General features: G+C 39.4%; 1 protein-coding gene across 1 annotated transcript in view; it reads left to right on the top strand.

The window, feature by feature from the left end:
* Positions 1-1,175: 1,175 nt before the first annotated feature.
* Positions 1,176-18,017, top strand: part of LOC135988121 (bifunctional heparan sulfate N-deacetylase/N-sulfotransferase 4) — an 87,058-nt gene continuing 70,216 nt past the window's right edge. Inside the window, exon 1 of the mRNA XM_065633799.1 lies at positions 1,176-2,156. Coding sequence (XP_065489871.1) covers positions 1,176-2,156 — 981 coding nt within the window. The remainder of the gene's footprint in view (positions 2,157-18,017) is intronic.

The following is an 18,017-nucleotide window of genomic DNA, read 5'->3' as shown; positions in this document are numbered from 1 at the left end:
CATGGTTTATTGTTAGCAACAATAAATTTTCATTAGCTGAGGTAGAACTACCGGGAACTGTACAAGGGCTTCAGAGCTGGCCAAGCAGTCCGGTTTGAGCACCTCGTGCTTCAGCCACACAGCCCAGCCGGGATGGACTGAAGCCCCAGTCCTTTAGCCAGAGGTGCCACAGCCCAGGGCACACATCTGCATGGCCACCCACTCACTGGACTGCTCCCTTGTGGTTCAGCAGCTCCAACACCGGTTTTGCCCCGTGCCATCCCCTGTTCACCCCGGGAGGACAGAGGCAGGACCATGCACAGGTGCATCCTGTAGTTTTAGTAGCCTACTCGTTCACTTGGAAAAATCCACATGCATAATTTTTCTCACTCCAGACAGTCCTTAAACAGACTGTAAATTCAAGGTTCAAAATAGAAACTGGAGAGAAATAAATCCTCCAAGTGTTTCTTTAAGGTCTTCTCATGTCTTTCAATTTGCCTTCATTAGTTTCACAGTTCAATACAGAATTTATTCTTCTTTTCAAAATACTTATCTGCAAAAGTATGAGTTTGACATGGAGCCTAATATTTATCAAATATTTACTTTGTCTTAATTTTGCCTTATAATCTTCAGTCATTCCCATTTGTAATATCAATGAAGCCTTTTAGATAGGAAATTCCCATAAATGGAGAGATACATGTCCTCAAAAACTTATGTTTAGACGTTATTTTTATACCCTGAGAATATGGGAGAGCTGTTTAATGCAACTTATCTTAACACATCAAGAAAGCAAGTGACACTGAGTGCTCCTTGAACTGTTCATAAACATCCCTCTTAACTCAGATTACCAGTATCCATCACTGTCTTTATTAATGTTTGGGTTTAATTGCTTCATGGATTTTATTTTATTTTTCTTTTACGTCTTATTGCAGATAATGTTAAGAGTCCTCTTCACTGATTATTGGCAGCTGCTGCATTCTGAGAAAATCTCTTTCGATTTAGCTTTCCAGATCCTTTGACTTCCCACTCCAACAGCTTTATAACCTCCCTGACAGCTTCATAAATGCACTGCAATGGTCACATGAACATCTCAGAAGAGGAATCAGCACCTCTGCGTCTCCTCGTTACTATGGCACTTTAAGAAGAGAGAATCAAAAAAGCAGCAAGTACGACAGGAGTTGGAAGTCCTGCAAAAGATGAATCTAACCGTGAAGCTCCGCAGAAGTTTCAGAACGCTGGTCATTCTCCTGGCAACCTTCTGCTTAGCAAGTATCATCATTTCTGCCTATTACCTCTACACTGGCTACAAGCAGGAAATGGCACTTGTGGAAACCACCGGAGAAGCAGAGTGTGAAGATCTCAAGTTTCTACCATACAGGTCCACGGAGCTGAAAACTGCCAAGCCAATCGATCCATCTAAAACTGATCCCACTGTCCTCCTGTTCGTGGAAAGCCAGTACTCCCAGCTGGGGCAAGACATCATAGCCATCCTTGAGTCCAGCAGATTTCAATACCACATGGTCATCGCACCAGCCAAGGGGGATATTCCCCCTCTCACAGACAATGGAAGAGGAAAATACACAATTGTTATATATGAGAATATTTTAAAGTATGTATCCATGGACTCATGGAATAGAGAGCTTCTGGAAAAATACTGTGTGGAATACAGTGTTAGCATAATTGGTTTTCATAAAGCCAACGAGAACAGCTTCCCAAGTACAAAACTGAAAGGATTGCCATTACATCTTTACAATAATGTAGCCCTCAAAGACTGTGTGGTAAACCCTCAGTCTCCCCTGCTGCGCATCACCAAAGCACCAAGAGTTGAGAAAGGTCCACTGCCTGGTGAAGACTGGACAGTTTTCCAGTTTAATCATTCCACCTATCAACCCGTGCTTTTAACCGAACTGCAGACCTCCAGACCACCCCCTACGGCATTGCCAAAGGCTGCTCTGTATGCAACCGTTGTCCAAGACTTGGGGCTTCATGATGGCATACAAAGAGTTCTTTTTGGAAACAACCTGGCATTCTGGTTGCACAAACTGATCTTTATTGATGCCATCTCTTTCCTGTCGGGGAATAAGCTCAGACTGTCCTTGGATAGGTACATTCTGGTTGACATAGATGACATCTTTGTTGGGAAGGAGGGAACGAGGATGAACATTGACGATGTGAAGGTAAGGCAAGCATCGGGTAATACCATCCCAGGTGCATGTATGCACAAATGAGTATTTTAAAAGAGACAAATTGTGAAAAAGTTGGCAGGTTCCATTTCCTGGTAAAGGCTGAAAGTGTGCAAGTGTAGCTAGCAGATACAGAAACCATAACCTGAGATTACTTTAGAAGTCTATTTACCCACATGCATACAGAGATGAGTTCATGTACATGCATATACTTTGATACATAAAGGTGGCCTCATACAATAATGCATATAGTGAATGTACTGGCTGCCTCTTGCTTATATAGGTTCTGCTCAAGGGCTTCATCCTGAGTACCTGGGTAGCAGAGGAAACTTGTTATGCCTCACGCGACAGACATCTTTCTTTAAACAAAAGTATCTCTGTTCCTGGAACAAGCTTGCTCCTGAGATATCCAAACTTTTAGGTAACAACACATTTCTACACTGCATTAATTTGTTTTTCCCTATATGCAGCTAGACATACACATGTAGTAGCATATCTATAAATAGCATTTACAGACATTTTCTGTTTTCTTTCTTCCACTATTTCTGAGAAGTAGATAGAACAATAGAAGATGTTTGCCTTTTAAAATCTCTCCTATTTATCACTAGATTTAAAAATTAAAAAAAAAGAGTAAAGGCAAACAAACAAAAAAAAGGCATGAAAATGTTGCAGTCACAGTTTGACTTACAAGAACTAGCAGGATAACTTTGATTAGCAGACTAGCAGATAAGTATTTAAAGTTACCTGTGACAGAACAGAAGCATAACCTACACTTTAGCAAAACACATAGCCATCTGATATGGTGAAAAGCTCAGAGACTATTCTTTGAAGGCTCTTTTAAACTTATTTTCATAGTCTGTAGTATCCAGGGATGCCATTAGAATTGTTCAGAGTAACTTTCAAAGATGTGTGAAACTTGGGAAAAATAGACAGCATGACAGTTATTTCCTTGCAATTTTCTACATGTAGGAATTGTCATATTCAGAGATACATTGAAATTCCTAAGCATGCAACATCACAGTCTCAAGCCTTTATTCTAGAGGGGTTTTTGCCTTTGAATACCCCAATGCTTTCATATGCAACACTTTAGTTTTTTAAATACAGATTTCTATTTTGTTCCTTAACGATGATTTCCATTTCTACAACTTCTATATTCATCTGCCTCCTCATCCAGATCATTAAGAGAGAGATTGAAATACCAAGCAAAAGCAGCAGTCTCATATACCATTAAAACAATTTTGCACATCAGAAACGTTCGGTAATTCTATTATATTAGCCAAACCAGGTATACAAATGCTCATCGGGACTGTTTTCAAGCACCAGGCACTCCAAGTGTCTGGCATCTTGAGATCTGAACACTGTGCACAAGCTTAATGATCAAGTGCTCTCTCACTCTCTCTCTCTCTCTCTCTCTGGAAATATATAGTAAAATGCTCCAAGAAAGGGCTTGTATACAAGAGGAAATTAACTGAAAAGGCAGTTGTGGAACAAGTTTTTCAGCAACAGCTTTCCGCTTGCACATTTTTGAGTGTCTTTTTCTGATGTGGTTTGCCCCACTAAGGAAGTTTTTTATTCTCCATTGGTTTGAAAGCCTCTGTTACTCTAATAAGAGTGCCCACACAGAGTCACTTGGAAATTCAAATCATACTTTTGACTCAATAATCTCACTAGGCAGAAAAAAGCCAAGTCCCTTCCTTTACTATCCAGCAATCAGCAACCTTACCAGGCAGACCTTTCCACCTGCGCTTGGCAGAGCAGCCGTACTTCATTGCTTATTATAGGAAACACAGAAGAAAACTCCCGATCCAGGGGTTTGAGTAGGAGCTGGATGGCAGAACCAAAGCTGTTAAAAGCATTCAGCATCAGTTTTATATGCTGTCACACATTTACCTAGATGAAAACCAAGCAAGCCACACTGCTGAATACCTTGAAAATAACAAAGGAAAGCTAGGATCCAGAACTTTTTTAAAAATTTTTTTCATTATAGGTATGTGTGGTGAGTCGTCTTTTAGAGTATTATGTTTAAGATATGAAGGAAGCTTTCATTCTTCCTGCTTTTCTCAAGTGCTAAATTAGCAGCCCATTTCCATCACAAAACCACCAGTAGTGCCACTTATGGGATAAATTTCCTCTTCGCCTTAAACAAGAAATCATGACATAAACACCGACCATGGGAGAAATCTTTTGCAGGCACAAGCTCAGAACCAGCCTTTCCATCAAGCACTCTTTTGAGGACAATAAAAAGTTTCTCCCTTTTAGATTATGCTCACATGTAAAGCCATTCTGCAATTTGACCATCCATTGATACTCTGTACTTAAAGCAGCGCATTTTATTTCAAATAATTTACCCGGTAAGGGCTTGTTCCTCAGGGCATTTCACAAACGCTACACTAATCAGTCCATTCTTATATACCGGACATTCCCAGAATACATTAACATTCAAAAGAGGATGCTTGCTAATGAACATAACACCAAAATCAGAGTGTACTTTGGTTCGTTTACAGTAAAGGATAATTACAGCGAGTCAGAGAACAATCTTCCAAGTCACTTGGGGAAAGAGGCAATTAGGAACCAGTGGGCCAGCCTTCACCAAATAAGGCTGAGCAGCTTCTCTGCTTGAAAGGCAAAATAGCAAAGGGAAACAATATTTAAAAGGCCAATATTTAAGGGATATCAAAGTATTGCCATGCATTTTGAAGCAGCTGCTGTGACCAGCTGCTCAGAGAGGGTTGTGTTTCCAGGGCAGGTGTGATGATGTTTCTGACACACAGAGGCACCATGAAATTTTGAGGTAGGTTGTGCTTGTCCTGTAGGTGCATTATAAGGATGAACGTGGAAATGGCTCTGATAACTAGCTAAATTAGCACAGGCTCTGTAAGTTGTTCAACAAGAATGTGACAGAATTGGGGCCATTTCCTTTCTTTCCTGAACTTTATATTACATGTATATTTAGCACAAAACAAACAAACCAAGCAACCCCGCACAGGCCACATTTATAATGTCATGCACCTCAGAACACATTTCATCCTGTCCCATGTAGTGCAACTTTAAAAGAGCAATATGACTAATATAATTTTTTTGTTATTTATACAGGTTTTTTTTCAAACAAAACGAACAAAAAAAATCACAACCAAACAATAACAACACAACAAAAAACCCCCACCATATCACCAGGGCTTGTAACTAAACAATTTCTAAACACAGTACAATCCACTGCATTATGCCACCTCACTACTTCTCCAGTTCCCTCAGTTCTTCGCATTTGTTAACACAAGCTGCATAGATTCCCTTTACAGAGTTATACAGGATTCCCTGTTAGGTTCTTCTGAGGTGCCATGCACACCTGCATCCCTTGGGAATGCTTTTATACACGTTAGGCTACCAGGCGCAAGCAAGAACGTTGCAATGAACAGTTACACACTTTCTAAACCATATTACAAAAAAATAACCAAACAAACACGAAACCCCCCAAACAACTAAATAACATTACTCTGTTCAACCTCTTCCAGTGACTGAATGTATAATAACTGCCAACCCAAAGGACACATGACTAGAAATGGGTCTTCTGATAATAGTATTTGTACGTAACAGTAAAGAGACAAGTAACACAATTCTGTGTAATTACTTCCTGTAACTCAAATGTTTTTATTTGCTCACAAAGCCATTTCTTAATTAGGTGCTTCAGGGATAAATATATATATAGTTTTATAAGGGGTAGCATCAGCTAGAGAAACGGGGATGAGAACAGAGTTATTATGGGCTCTGTTTGCCACAAAAGATCTTCTAGCCCCTTGTATTATAGAAGTTGTGCAAGGTCACATCTGCCTAAGTAATTAAACAGGAACTCAACAGAGCCACAGAAAGCTATTTTCCTGAGCTTTGTGGAGATCTATCTTGAGCCCTGCAAGCCTCTGCAAATGAATTTCTCCCTTTCCCTCATGCCAATATATTATCTCACTGCTTGATTTTAGAAGGCAAAAGACTCCAGAACTTATCAGCTACTTTGCAGAATTACTGAATTCATGTACTTACACGTTATATCGTTTCCTGGCCACACAACAAGTTCAAGGTCACTGCTGTCAGTGATTTAGCAAAAAGAACTGAAAATGTCTGGTTGAACTGTATCTGGGATTAACATAAAGAAAAAAAATAAAATTTTACCTTTAAATCTTCCTTCTCACTGAGCACAAACGGAGCTGCATTACTCAAACAGGTAGTAAGAACTTCCTAAACTCTTTCTCTTTTTTATTATTTTATTGTTATAGTACAAGCTAGTACAATATTTACTCACCCAGGAAGAGCTCAATGCAGCAACCAGGGCTTTTTCAACACCTTTCACAAATACACTTTCTTTTCTGCGAGCTATTGTTAACTCAAAACACACAAAAAAACCCCCACAGTACACACTAAGGCTCTTTTTAATAATAAATACATAAACCAAAAAGCATTAGCCTTTCACTTTCTACCCTCTTCTTAAATGCAGGGCTTGTACTATAGCATGGCTTCTCTTCTATAGCTTTCTTCCAGGTGGACCCTTTCAGGAGCCACCTGCTTCCCTCTCTTCCCCCACTCTGCCAGCTGGAGCTGGTAATCAAAGAGAAATTGCTCATCCCAGCACCATCATATCACAAAGTCCCTTTCTCTAAAATCCATATTTCCCTTTTCTGTGTGCCCTCAATTGCTACCGCGAGGGCAGGAGCATCTTTGTGCTTTCTGAGATACTATAGAATGATGGAGCAATGCTTGGGAGTGTCCTTTATGTCACTGCTGACTGCGCTCCCTCCTTTTCCTTGCAGCACCGAACAGCCTGTCTGCATTCTCCACCATTCTTCCACCCTAAGCTTCAGCCCACTTACTTCAGTGGAAATAAGAATTACATTAGTCTCTGACATCTCCTCAGTTCCACAAGTCTGCACTTTGTCTTTAACCTTCTACCATCATTAACATGCCTTGAACACTTAAAAGGTGTGATTTCTTGCTCATTTTAGTATTTTGAAGACCAGAATTCATGTTGGACTTGCATCTTTTCTGATAATTCCAAATTAAAGAGTTCTGGCTCAGTGGGAGGCTGAACTCAATAACTGAATCTCTCCAGCATATGCTTTTTCTGATCTTTCTGCAGGTACAATTGCTTTCAGGTGGAATAATTAGAAATGTCTGGGCCACATCACCAGGCGTGGCAGAATGATAGTCAGTACGAAGCTGCGGGTGGGCAAAACTCTCCGTGCTACTGTCTGCAAACCCTCCTCCCTATCTATGCAAAGTCTAAATGCTCTTTGAAAGGAGGAATTCAATAAACTGTTGTAGATCAATGCTCATTCCTACTTCAGTTCTGCTGGGCTCCTGTTGTTTGGGGTTGGTGGTACAGACTCAAGTTGGGCATGTGGTTAAGGTACCACTAATTAACAAAGGACAATAACGCATTTCTGCATCCCATCACAGAATTTGACTTGTAGAGTCACAGAAGATACCCAGCTTTCTGTAGAAATTTGTCAGCAGTGGTCAAGACCAGAATTAAGAGCCAGGGAGGATTATAACTCAGGTTTCTGAAGAGTTTCTCTGGATATCCTGCTCTCCTGTACTCTTACTGTACTCACGTGCAAATTTAGGGAAGATTATGATGGAAGTTACAGCAACCAAATAGCTCAGTCTGAATCCAGTTAGATCCAAATGTACTCAATATCAGTCTACAAAATCCCCTGTGCTTGAGAAAAATTTGAAACTCCTGGTGCTACAAATAGGAACTAGAAACAAACATATATATATATATACATATATGTATTTTTTTTTTAATTCATCTGTGGCTTTTACCTTCAGCAGAAGCCGTGAACAACAACTGCTTCCTTGCTGATAATGTGAGATACAATAGTTATACCTATAGCCTTTTTATAATAATAAACTCCTACCAGTAAAGTAACCACATCAACAGACAATACAGGGAGAAACTAAGAACAAAATCTGCATGAGCATAGCAAGTTAGAGGAGGCAGCCAAGTGCTGGTCATTATAGGCTAAGCATTACTCTTGTCACCTTTTAAATCACTTGAGACCAGCAGTGAAGAACACAATGAACAGAAATTCTGGACTTCCCATTTTTGGATGGTCTTAAAGACTTAAAAAATTAATCTAAAAAGCAGCTGAGAACACATTATAAGAAAAATTTAATAATCAGACAATCTTTTTAAAATGGGAGTGTCTACTCCATTCTGCTTCAGGGGAGATGATAGATCATTCAATATTTTCCTTGTTCAGTTCTCTTGAATCACCCAATTCTTTCTGCAATAATTTGAGTGTTGAACACTGCTCAAGTGCCTTGTCAAGACACATCACACAAACTGTTTCATACTTCTACTCTTGGGGTTTTGGGGGCTTTTTTGCTCCAAAAAAAAAACTTGCTCTTTCATTCAGAATTTCAATACTGATATAGTTAAAAAAAAAATCCTTTGCCATCAGCAAAACATTTACTTTTCTCCTTGGCAGCCTTGAGGATTGACTGTTTGTCTGATTACCCTGCCTGAATTCTAATAGATTTGGGGTTCTCTTATTTTCCAGGTTTGCCACTAAATATACGGTAGGTCTTGACAGTGTTTTATACAGTCCTGCCAGAAAGCAAATTCTGGTGATTCTAATTTTCTAGCTCTGTCATGACAGCAGTTTAGACAATAACGTTCCTTCCATGTGTCCTGCACACAAACTGAAGCTGGTGATCTTCTTTGTCTCTTCTATTAATATGGCCATAGACCCCTTCAGTTAACACTTTTAATTCTAACGTTATACATCTCCACCTTTTTTCTTTCCGTACAGGTAGAATAGTGCAAGGGCTTTTAGGCAAAAGTTACAAAATTCCAGCTTATGCAGAGGGCAGAATAAGAGTCTAGCAAGAGCTGTGCCTCAAACACTGGGCTCAGTGTCCCTTTCAATACAAACTTGCCTTCTAGTAGATGGACACTGTCCATTAATTATCATTCCTGAATATAAACATCACGTGCCAGCATGCAAAACTTCAAAACTGGTAAATCACAAGCAGATTGCGATATGAGATAACAGAATAACTTTCAAGCTAAATCTCCTGCTTCATTTCAAAAAAAAAAAAAAAAAGCTTTTGGTCAAACTGGAGGATATGACCATTGCTTCTAGTGAGCTGCGTATCCATCTACAGGAAGATGTAGGCTTTCCCCAAAGGGCTGGACACTTTCCATAAGGGTTTCCTTTTCCTCTGGACATATGCAGAGCCCAAATATTTTTACAGAGACAAAAGAACAAATATCTTTCGGACTCTATGATTCAACATGAGTCATGTATTGCTCAGAATAGTTAGAATGAGTCAAATATTGCTTTCAGCAGAGTTTGTGGGAGAATGGTGCTTTGCATGCAAACGCATTGATTTGTCTAGAGAGATTCACTTTGCAGGAAACTGTTTTATTTAGGAAATTTCACATGGCCTGTGTGTATCTACTTTAATAAATAAACAAAAAATGAATGATTTCATTGAACATTTGGAATTGTGACAGTTTGATACAGTTATTTCACCGCTGAGAGAGTTTTCTGTGCATCAGAGAGTTTATTGGGTTTTTTTTGCAATGATCATAAGCACAAACACAAAGAATCAAATTTGATGAGAAAAACATCTTGCCTTTTATGTTTATGCCACCAGATAATATTCTGTGTCCATGTGGACTGGACAAGCAAAAGAATCAAAAATTGTGCAAAGCATTCAGGCTTTGCCGTGAAAGTGCTAGCTGCAATAAAATGCTATAACACTGCATTGTGGTTTTCTGTCAGATCCTGACCAGTTAGACCTCACGGACTCTCAGTTTTTGACCTATGACCATTGGCATGGCAACTCTCCAGCCTTTTGTGGGGACACAAATCAAGGTTCTCCACCTCGAAACCAAGAGTACCAAAGGCGTTATTTACTAGTGTTTAATGGATCTCTGGTGAAGGTCTGCTACCTGCCTGTCATAGCCCTAATGCCATCTCCTGCAAACGTGCACATTTGGGAGTTTCAGGCATCAAACTGTGTCAGTTAGTCTCCTGCTTTATACCAGACCCTGTGGCAATGCAGTATGGTTCTGGTTTTCAAGGGATGATGGTAAAAAACTGCAGTTGGTTGACACTCCAGATGCCTGTCTCCTGGATAAAGCTGACATCGGTACACACCAGGTTAGCGCTGCACCAGCAGCGCTGAATGCTGATCCATTCATCTGTATTGTCAAGTTCCAGCACGTTATGGTTTCAGCTGGTTCTAGTGGTTTTTTGTCATTGTCAAGTTACATAGGAGTCTGAACCAGAAATACATGGGAGATCGCTTTGTTCTCCATTAGCAAATGCCACAGGAACATGCCACTGCCATTGCCTCAGGAGGAGAGGCAGACCATTCTCCATGCTTAGAGACCAGGGCAGTGCTCACAGTCATAAGGATAAAGCTTTTTTTCAATTTCCTCTGTTGTTTCCATACTAGGGTTGATTGGAAAGATTTGTACCAAGACACAGTAGAGCACTGATGTTAGTTGGGGCTAGCAGTTTGCAGCACCCATGAAGCTTCCCATGCTTGCAGAAGTTACAAAACAGTGAAAATATGGACACTACCCTACTGGGATGTTCCTGAAAAATCTTCCCCTTCCACAGGCCCCCAGACTACCCTTGTTCAGGAGTTGTATGAGATCGCTTTACTTTTTTTTTTTTGCTGTGTGATGCATGCATGCCTGGAAACACTTGGTGGGGGTTAGATGTTAACGTGTCTCCTATGGAAACCCCCACTTCGCTATACAGGGCACCCCTGATTCCATTTGCAGAGATCATTGTTTGCTACACTGCTACTTCAAAGCCAATCACCGAGAGGTACACTCGCTGCTTTCAAGCCTTTTTGCTGCCAGTACAGATCGCTCACTTGCCAGGCCTGGAGAGCTCCCGTTGGTTTACTGCCGCACACACACCGGCAGCAACAAGGTTCTCCAGTAAATCCCCCTACTTCTTCATTGCCAGCCTATTCCCAGTTCAGCAGCGGGATGCCAACACCAGTTTTAGCTTACCCTTCGCTTTCATTTTGTGGCCTTAAGCGTCTTATCCATACATTTCTTAGCACTAATATCTACGTGTCCCTTTCACGGCACCTGCTCTGAATGCACAGTGGTACCCTTTCCCAGGGATTGTACATGGATGTGGCATCACTTTGTATCCAACTATATTCATTTTCTGAAGGCAGCAAACACGATTACTACATAAATACAGGTGGCAAGAGGAATAAAACTCCATTCCTTATGAGCCAAATGCACAAGGCAATGTTTCTCCAGAGATTTTCTTAGAGATAAGAAGTAAAAGTAATTTGAAGAGTACTGCCCACAGACCATCATTACACACAGAGAAGCCTCCATGCATTACATTTTTATTGTGGTGGCAACCTCTTATTTTGGAAATGTTGCCCTAATGAAGTAATACTTTTTTTTACAATTAGTCTTCTATCAGTGCCAGAACAGACAGAGGTCCTAAAATCAAGGTTTCTAACCACTTATGCAATTAATCTGCATAGGGCCTTACAGTATAGATGTCTCTTCATTTACTAAAATCACATTTATTTCTTTTTTTCCTATTAAATATGACATTAAAAAAAAACCCTCACTAGTTCCACAACATATAAAAATCATTTTTTTATTGCTAGAATATATTTCTCCAAAAGAAGAACACAAGAAGTCTTTGGTCTCATGTAAGACTATTTACTGATTTAAACATGTCATTTAATGTGGGCAAAATTCTAAAATTATAGTAGAGAAATTAAGTATGATAAATTATCATTTCAACAGCTATAATATTTTATACAAAATATTTTATAAAGTTTAAGATTTTTTCTCAACAAATGCCAGAATGGAAAAACAAACAAACAAACATCACCACCACTACACACAAAGAAACCCACCAACAAACAACTTTTTTGTCCTTAATAGGACTTCATTTTCAAAATTAACAAAAAAAATCTAGGATAAGTCATTCAAAACTTTCTCCAAACCAGTATATTAGTAAAAACACTCCAGTCCTGAACAGTCTTTTTGCACATTGGGATTTGATTTATTCCAACATGCTGCATGTATTAAAATTTCCCAATTTAAAACTCCAGCACTAGTATAGCATATGATAAAAAGCTCCTTCCTTTCAAGTTATGGTTGGCACAGAAAGACTGCTAAGGCAATGTGGTGTCCCTCAAATCTGAGTTTCTTTAAGAGTGACTTTGTCTGTTTAGGGTCCAGACTGTCATACCCAGGTCTGTGTTCCAAGTCCTCAGAGCTCACAAGCATTTTTTCTGTGGACACATTAAACTACGCATGGATACAGTTTGGGAAGAGAGTAGTTTCAACAAGTTTAAATTCAGTTTTAAATTTTAAATTCAATTTAAACAAATTTAAATTAAATAAACTTGAGAGAAACTCTATGTTTTTCTTAATTTATTTTTTTTAATCCTAAATCCTGGATTCCTTTAAAAAATATATATTTTTTCGTCTAATGAGCAATAAGATCTAGCACAACTAGCAAAGTTTACAATCATCTGTGCCTTTCTGCGGCCACTGAATTTGAGTGGTAAAGGCATCATCCCACCTCTGGCTCATTTTAGAAAAACACAAACAGTGACTGGCTGCTTTAACTTTCACTTAAATGAAACTAATGCCTCCTTGTCCCCAAATACACTATATTAGCAAAACATCACTGCACTGTTAATCTCTAAGATCTTTTACTGAGGAAATAAAGCCACAGGTGTTAGTTCTTTTTTGTCATTCCCTTCATGAGCACAGATTATAAGTACCATTTACCAAGGCCTGACAGTTTCTCTAAGTATCTGTAAACTTTACTCGCTTTTCTACATTTTTGTTCTTTCTTCATATTACCAGGGGTCTTTTATTTTACTGTTCATTTTTCCATTCAGACAACACTCAAATAGAAATGGGATCTATGGTTTGATAAACACTCAGCTTCTCTAGCACATGACATCCATGCTATTTTCAACATTTCTGATTGGAGAAGGCTGAAATAGTTATCCAAAAAAGTTTATTTTTTTGATTGATACAGACATTTAATTAGCTTTTTTGCATTTTTTTAAAAAAATCACAAATGAAATGTATTTAAAGTAGTACCTACTTGGCAATATTTTCTGATCAAGGTATGATGAAATTCAAAGATTTAGAGGTTAGGATTTTAGGTTCCTTTCCTTCCAACTTGTTAGCCATTTATCTTTGGACTAAATGGGTGAAAAATCCTTCCAAAGCAGCAATGTGGCAAGACAGGGGAAAATGAAGTTCATATTCCTGTTACTCGATCAACTGGACTGCTGCAGTGAAACAGTTTCCCATGGCAAAATATTGATTTATTAAGTGCATAATGTTCCACTGGCAGGTGATTTAAACAAAATTACATTCTGCCAACTCACCTACTCTGGCATGTTGAAGGAAAAGTGGGCAGTTTGAAGAATATTTTTTTTTTAAATCCAAAAGTCCTTAATTAAATGTAGATTTGGTATTGCTGATCTTCCGGAAGTTTTAAAAAATCAAATAATTCTCTCTGCTGAGAGACTTTTTAAATACAAAAATATCCCAGGAAATTGATATTTGAGTTCTTTACTGCCTCTTCATTTTAAGTAAAAGCTAGAATTTTTAATGTAACTTTTACATTACATACTAAACCCAAAATATCAACACTTAAGCAACTTATAAAAGTTGTCTCGATCATATACTTGAACTGCATCGATTGAATCAGATTGAATAAAAGTCATGGGCTTCAAGGACCTATGGGGTTTTTTCACCCCAAAACATCAGACTTTCAAGTAAAGGCTGTATAAAGAATGTATGAATTCACATTTTTGACAGCATACCATATTTGCTTGCCTTCCCTGAAACCCATGAAATATTGGCTCTTAAATGTGTCAGTGATTCTTGAAAGCGCAAGTGCTTTTTTGGTTGGGGTCCAATTGTTTTAACGGGGTAAATTTCAGCATAATTTTCCGTTCCCTGGAGTTTTAAACTCCTCAGAAGCTTGTAGGTCTGTACATTAGCCTGCTCATTAATAGTGTAGACACAAAGCCAAGATCAGGATCGTTTTAGTTAACAGAAGTTTTGATATTGATTTCAATATTGAGAGGATTTGACCTCAGAAATATTCTCTGCGAGAGCAGCTGCAGCTGAGATGTTGGGGCTTTGGAGAGGGAGGAGGCCCCAGCTGGTCACCCCTGGGGTGCGTGGCTGCTCCCCTCGCCTTCTCTCCTGTAGTGATAAGCACAGACAAAATAGTTATCGGCAAAGAGAAGACAGAGCTGCTACCTCTGCCTGGTTTATTGCTGTGAATGTGTGAGGAGAAAAGAAATACAAGAATCGTAGATGAGGAAGGGGTTGTACCACAGGGAGGTTGTAGGCCTGCCACACAGGGAGCATCAAAGCAGACCCTGTATCAGGACTACAGACTCTCTATTTTCCAGTAATATTTAATCCCTAAAGGCTGTAGACTGAAAACCTCCTTCATAATAATATTTACTGTACGTATGTCAACAAATTAGCACAAATAGTTGGAAATTAATTGAACATACATGGAAAAATAAACTTTATATGTCTCTATAATTAATATAGACTAAATACTCTATAATCTTATTAAATTAGGAAATCTTTAATGGAGCTGCAGGCAATAGTGTGAACTGATGAGGCTATCCTCTGCATGGTTAATAGTAATAACTCATTTCTTTAAAAAAATAAGTTCAGCTGCAGACTGTGAATTCTTTAATATAAAAGCTTTGCATGTGTCTTCCCAATAACATATCCCAAGATTTATGTGCATCATAAACAAATATGTCTGTGGTATTATAAAGTGTATTTCCACTGTATTTGTTATTAGGAAAGGGAATAAGGTTTCCTGTATGCTCTTACTATTATTTCTCTTGTAACTGGGAACATGCTTCTGGTACATTATTAGGAAATAAAAGCTACCCATCACTGTTGTAAATATTGCAAGGTGGGTGTTACAGAGCAGTTCTCTGTTAGACTGGAAGGGGTTTACTCTCAGCCTTCAGGCACCAGGTACATTTCAACACTCAGCAATAAGAGGCAAAGTCTGGGACTAGTGACCCCTTGTCATTTGTTTACTTACTATAAGGAAACATTTTGAGTTGACGATATACACTTTGATTTCATGTGTATAGGAAGATGCTGGAGGGAGGTTTAGAAATTTCCAAATATCAGGATATTGGATGAGACATGGATGTAAAATTGTCTATGGACAAGTTACCCTTTTTCTCTGCTTCCAAGATTTTGTGAAGGATAAGAGGATGTCCCTTCTCTTCCCTCATGTGTTGAGAGTTGATATTATAGTAGACTAAGCCATAGGGAAAAAGGAAGTGCAGTAAAAGTGTAGTGTAGTAAAAGACACAAGTCAACACTGATTAAAAAAAAATGCTTGCTGGAAATGTTTACTCTTCCTTCCAAATAATCCACTCTGTGTACTTACGGCATAGCACAGCGTTCATCCTGTGCAATTTAGAAAAGCAGGGATGAGGATCTTGAAGAAAGCATAAGCATACTTTTATAACAGGAAATACTTCAAAGATGCATGATGCTTGGGGAAATTCAGTGCATTCCAATACCAAAAAAGGTTGCTTGTCAGAAGCATTTTTAGGAGCCCTGGGGATAAGTCATCCCTGTCAAGAATGATTTAGCAGTATCTAGAAAGGGATGAGCTCCATCAGACAGTAGGAAATTCACCCAAATACTCTTTTTCTCACCGGTGGCTGGAATTCCCTGTCAGACCTCCCACTGACAGGATGAGGGAGCAGACATTGTCCTTGCTCAGGGTCTCCTCCAAAGCCCAGTGAGCCACCCAGGTCCTTTTCCCCACTCAGGGGCCTTGGGACAGGCTGGCTTGCCATGAGCACCTACATAAAATCAAGCTGGGAAGGCCAGAAGGGACAGTTGGGATAATTTGGTGTGACATCCTAAATAACACAGGAGGTAGAAACTCATCCAGCTTCATCTGTCATAACCAGCAGACACCTAGACTCATCCGCTGCCCCTGGATCTGCCTTTGGTTGTGGTGCCAGTCAGGAGGGCTCACTGTTATCAGAAGTCACTGGAAGCACCGAAAGAATTATTCATACTTTTCAACCATTACATCATACTGCTTGAATTTATCAGTAAAAGGAAGGGTGATTTATTTTTTTTTTTCCAAGTGTCTAATTGAGAGTGATCTGAACAAGAGCAGTAGTTCCATGTTTTCCATGTTGTTCTGGGTATAATTTTCCCGCATTCGGAAAGGTATGGTGATACTTTTTAACCATACATCTATGACCTGAACCATTTCCTCTGGTTCTTACAGAGACTTGTTCTCAATTTCATCTAAAATAGTTTTACGACAAAGTAACCTACAATAACTTCTGAAATTGTTGATTTCAAACTTGTCAGCCTCACTTGGTGATCTGGCTTGATTCTACTGGAGAACATACTGGCCTTTGATGTTTCTGTTTGAGAGAATTGAGTAGAAACTTAGCATGGGCATTGCCATTTTGCTTTGGATCTTCCAGCTCCCTTCTCTGGACAACTTACAGTGCTGTTTTCAAGTACTGGGAGTGATAACAAAGCAGTGGCAAGCACAAGGATTATCGGGGACAGCGGGATTTTGAACTCATCCTCAAGGGCAAAAGAGGCTTTAACATCCTCTACTCTAAACGGGAAGGACGTGGGGGCAGCAGAAGCAGTCTGACCTCTGGTAAAAGAGATGAGAGTGGTACAAAGCAAGAACATTTGCCTTGCAATCCCCTTTTCATTTTACAGAAACCTCCAATACCAGTTAACAAACACAATCAAAACACTGAAGTGAGCTCCCTAGATAATGCAAGACAGCATCATGAAGAAGAGTCAGATAAGTTTAGCTCTGCTACAGAAGTATCAAACATCTCAAAAGTATTAAAAAGCAACACTTAATCCTAGTGATTTTTAACGCATATCCTTACCTGTCAAGATTTTGCAAACTCAGTTTTCAGAATAACTGACAAAACCACGGAAGTCTCCACAGCACCACCAAGGAAAGCTGGTTGATAGGAGTTTCCTCGTGAGCTATCCCTTTGCTCCAGAGCAAAGAAAAACCTTGTGCTGGCACAGATTTCTCTGAGCCTACTCAATTTTAGGGACTCCATTTTTAGCCCAGTTACACTTTTTACAGACTGCAACCAGATATCTAATTGCAATCCACTGGGGATGAAAGGGGACCTATAACACCAACAGACTGATTAACTACAATTTGGGCTTTCTGTAAAATAGAAGCATTCCTAGAACTTTGCAAGTAAACAGGGAGCAGACTGTGTGATTTGGGTATGTTGCTTATAATTTGGTTAAGAAATATTACACAATAATTTAAAGACAGCCCCATCCCAGTCTTAAGGCATTTTTTTTTACTTTGCCCCAAAAGAATACAAGGAAATGTTTTATCACTTTGCTGCCAGGTATGCTCTAACTTACACTACAAGTAAGTGACTTTTTCCGCCTGTCCAGGATCTTCTTTCCTCTCGCCCATGTACAGCACAATGAAATAGATGGGCAAGGCTAGACTAGGAAGGGACTATGACTGCCATCTCTCTTCTTGCTCCCATCTATCTCCAAAGCTTCTGAGAGCATCTCAGCACAACCATTGGTGTTTATGGAGTTCACAGCGACTTGGGTTTCTGTAGCTGCTGGCAGAAGGGCTGTACCTGCCCAGCAGCTGCTCTGCCCTGAGGTTGGTGCTCCCCAGTATCCCATCAATTTAGGCTCCCTGGTTTCTGGCTTTTACAGACAGGGTAGCAATGGCCAGACTTTTAAAGGGGTAAAAATAACAGACCACAGACACAGCTGGCGTATAG

This window comes from Caloenas nicobarica, chromosome 4, assembly GCF_036013445.1.
Source record: "Caloenas nicobarica isolate bCalNic1 chromosome 4, bCalNic1.hap1, whole genome shotgun sequence".
In the NCBI taxonomy this organism is placed as follows: Eukaryota; Metazoa; Chordata; class Aves; order Columbiformes; family Columbidae; genus Caloenas; species Caloenas nicobarica.
The sequence above is the reverse complement of the archived record's forward strand: the minus strand, read 5'-3'. Positions and strand labels throughout refer to the sequence as shown.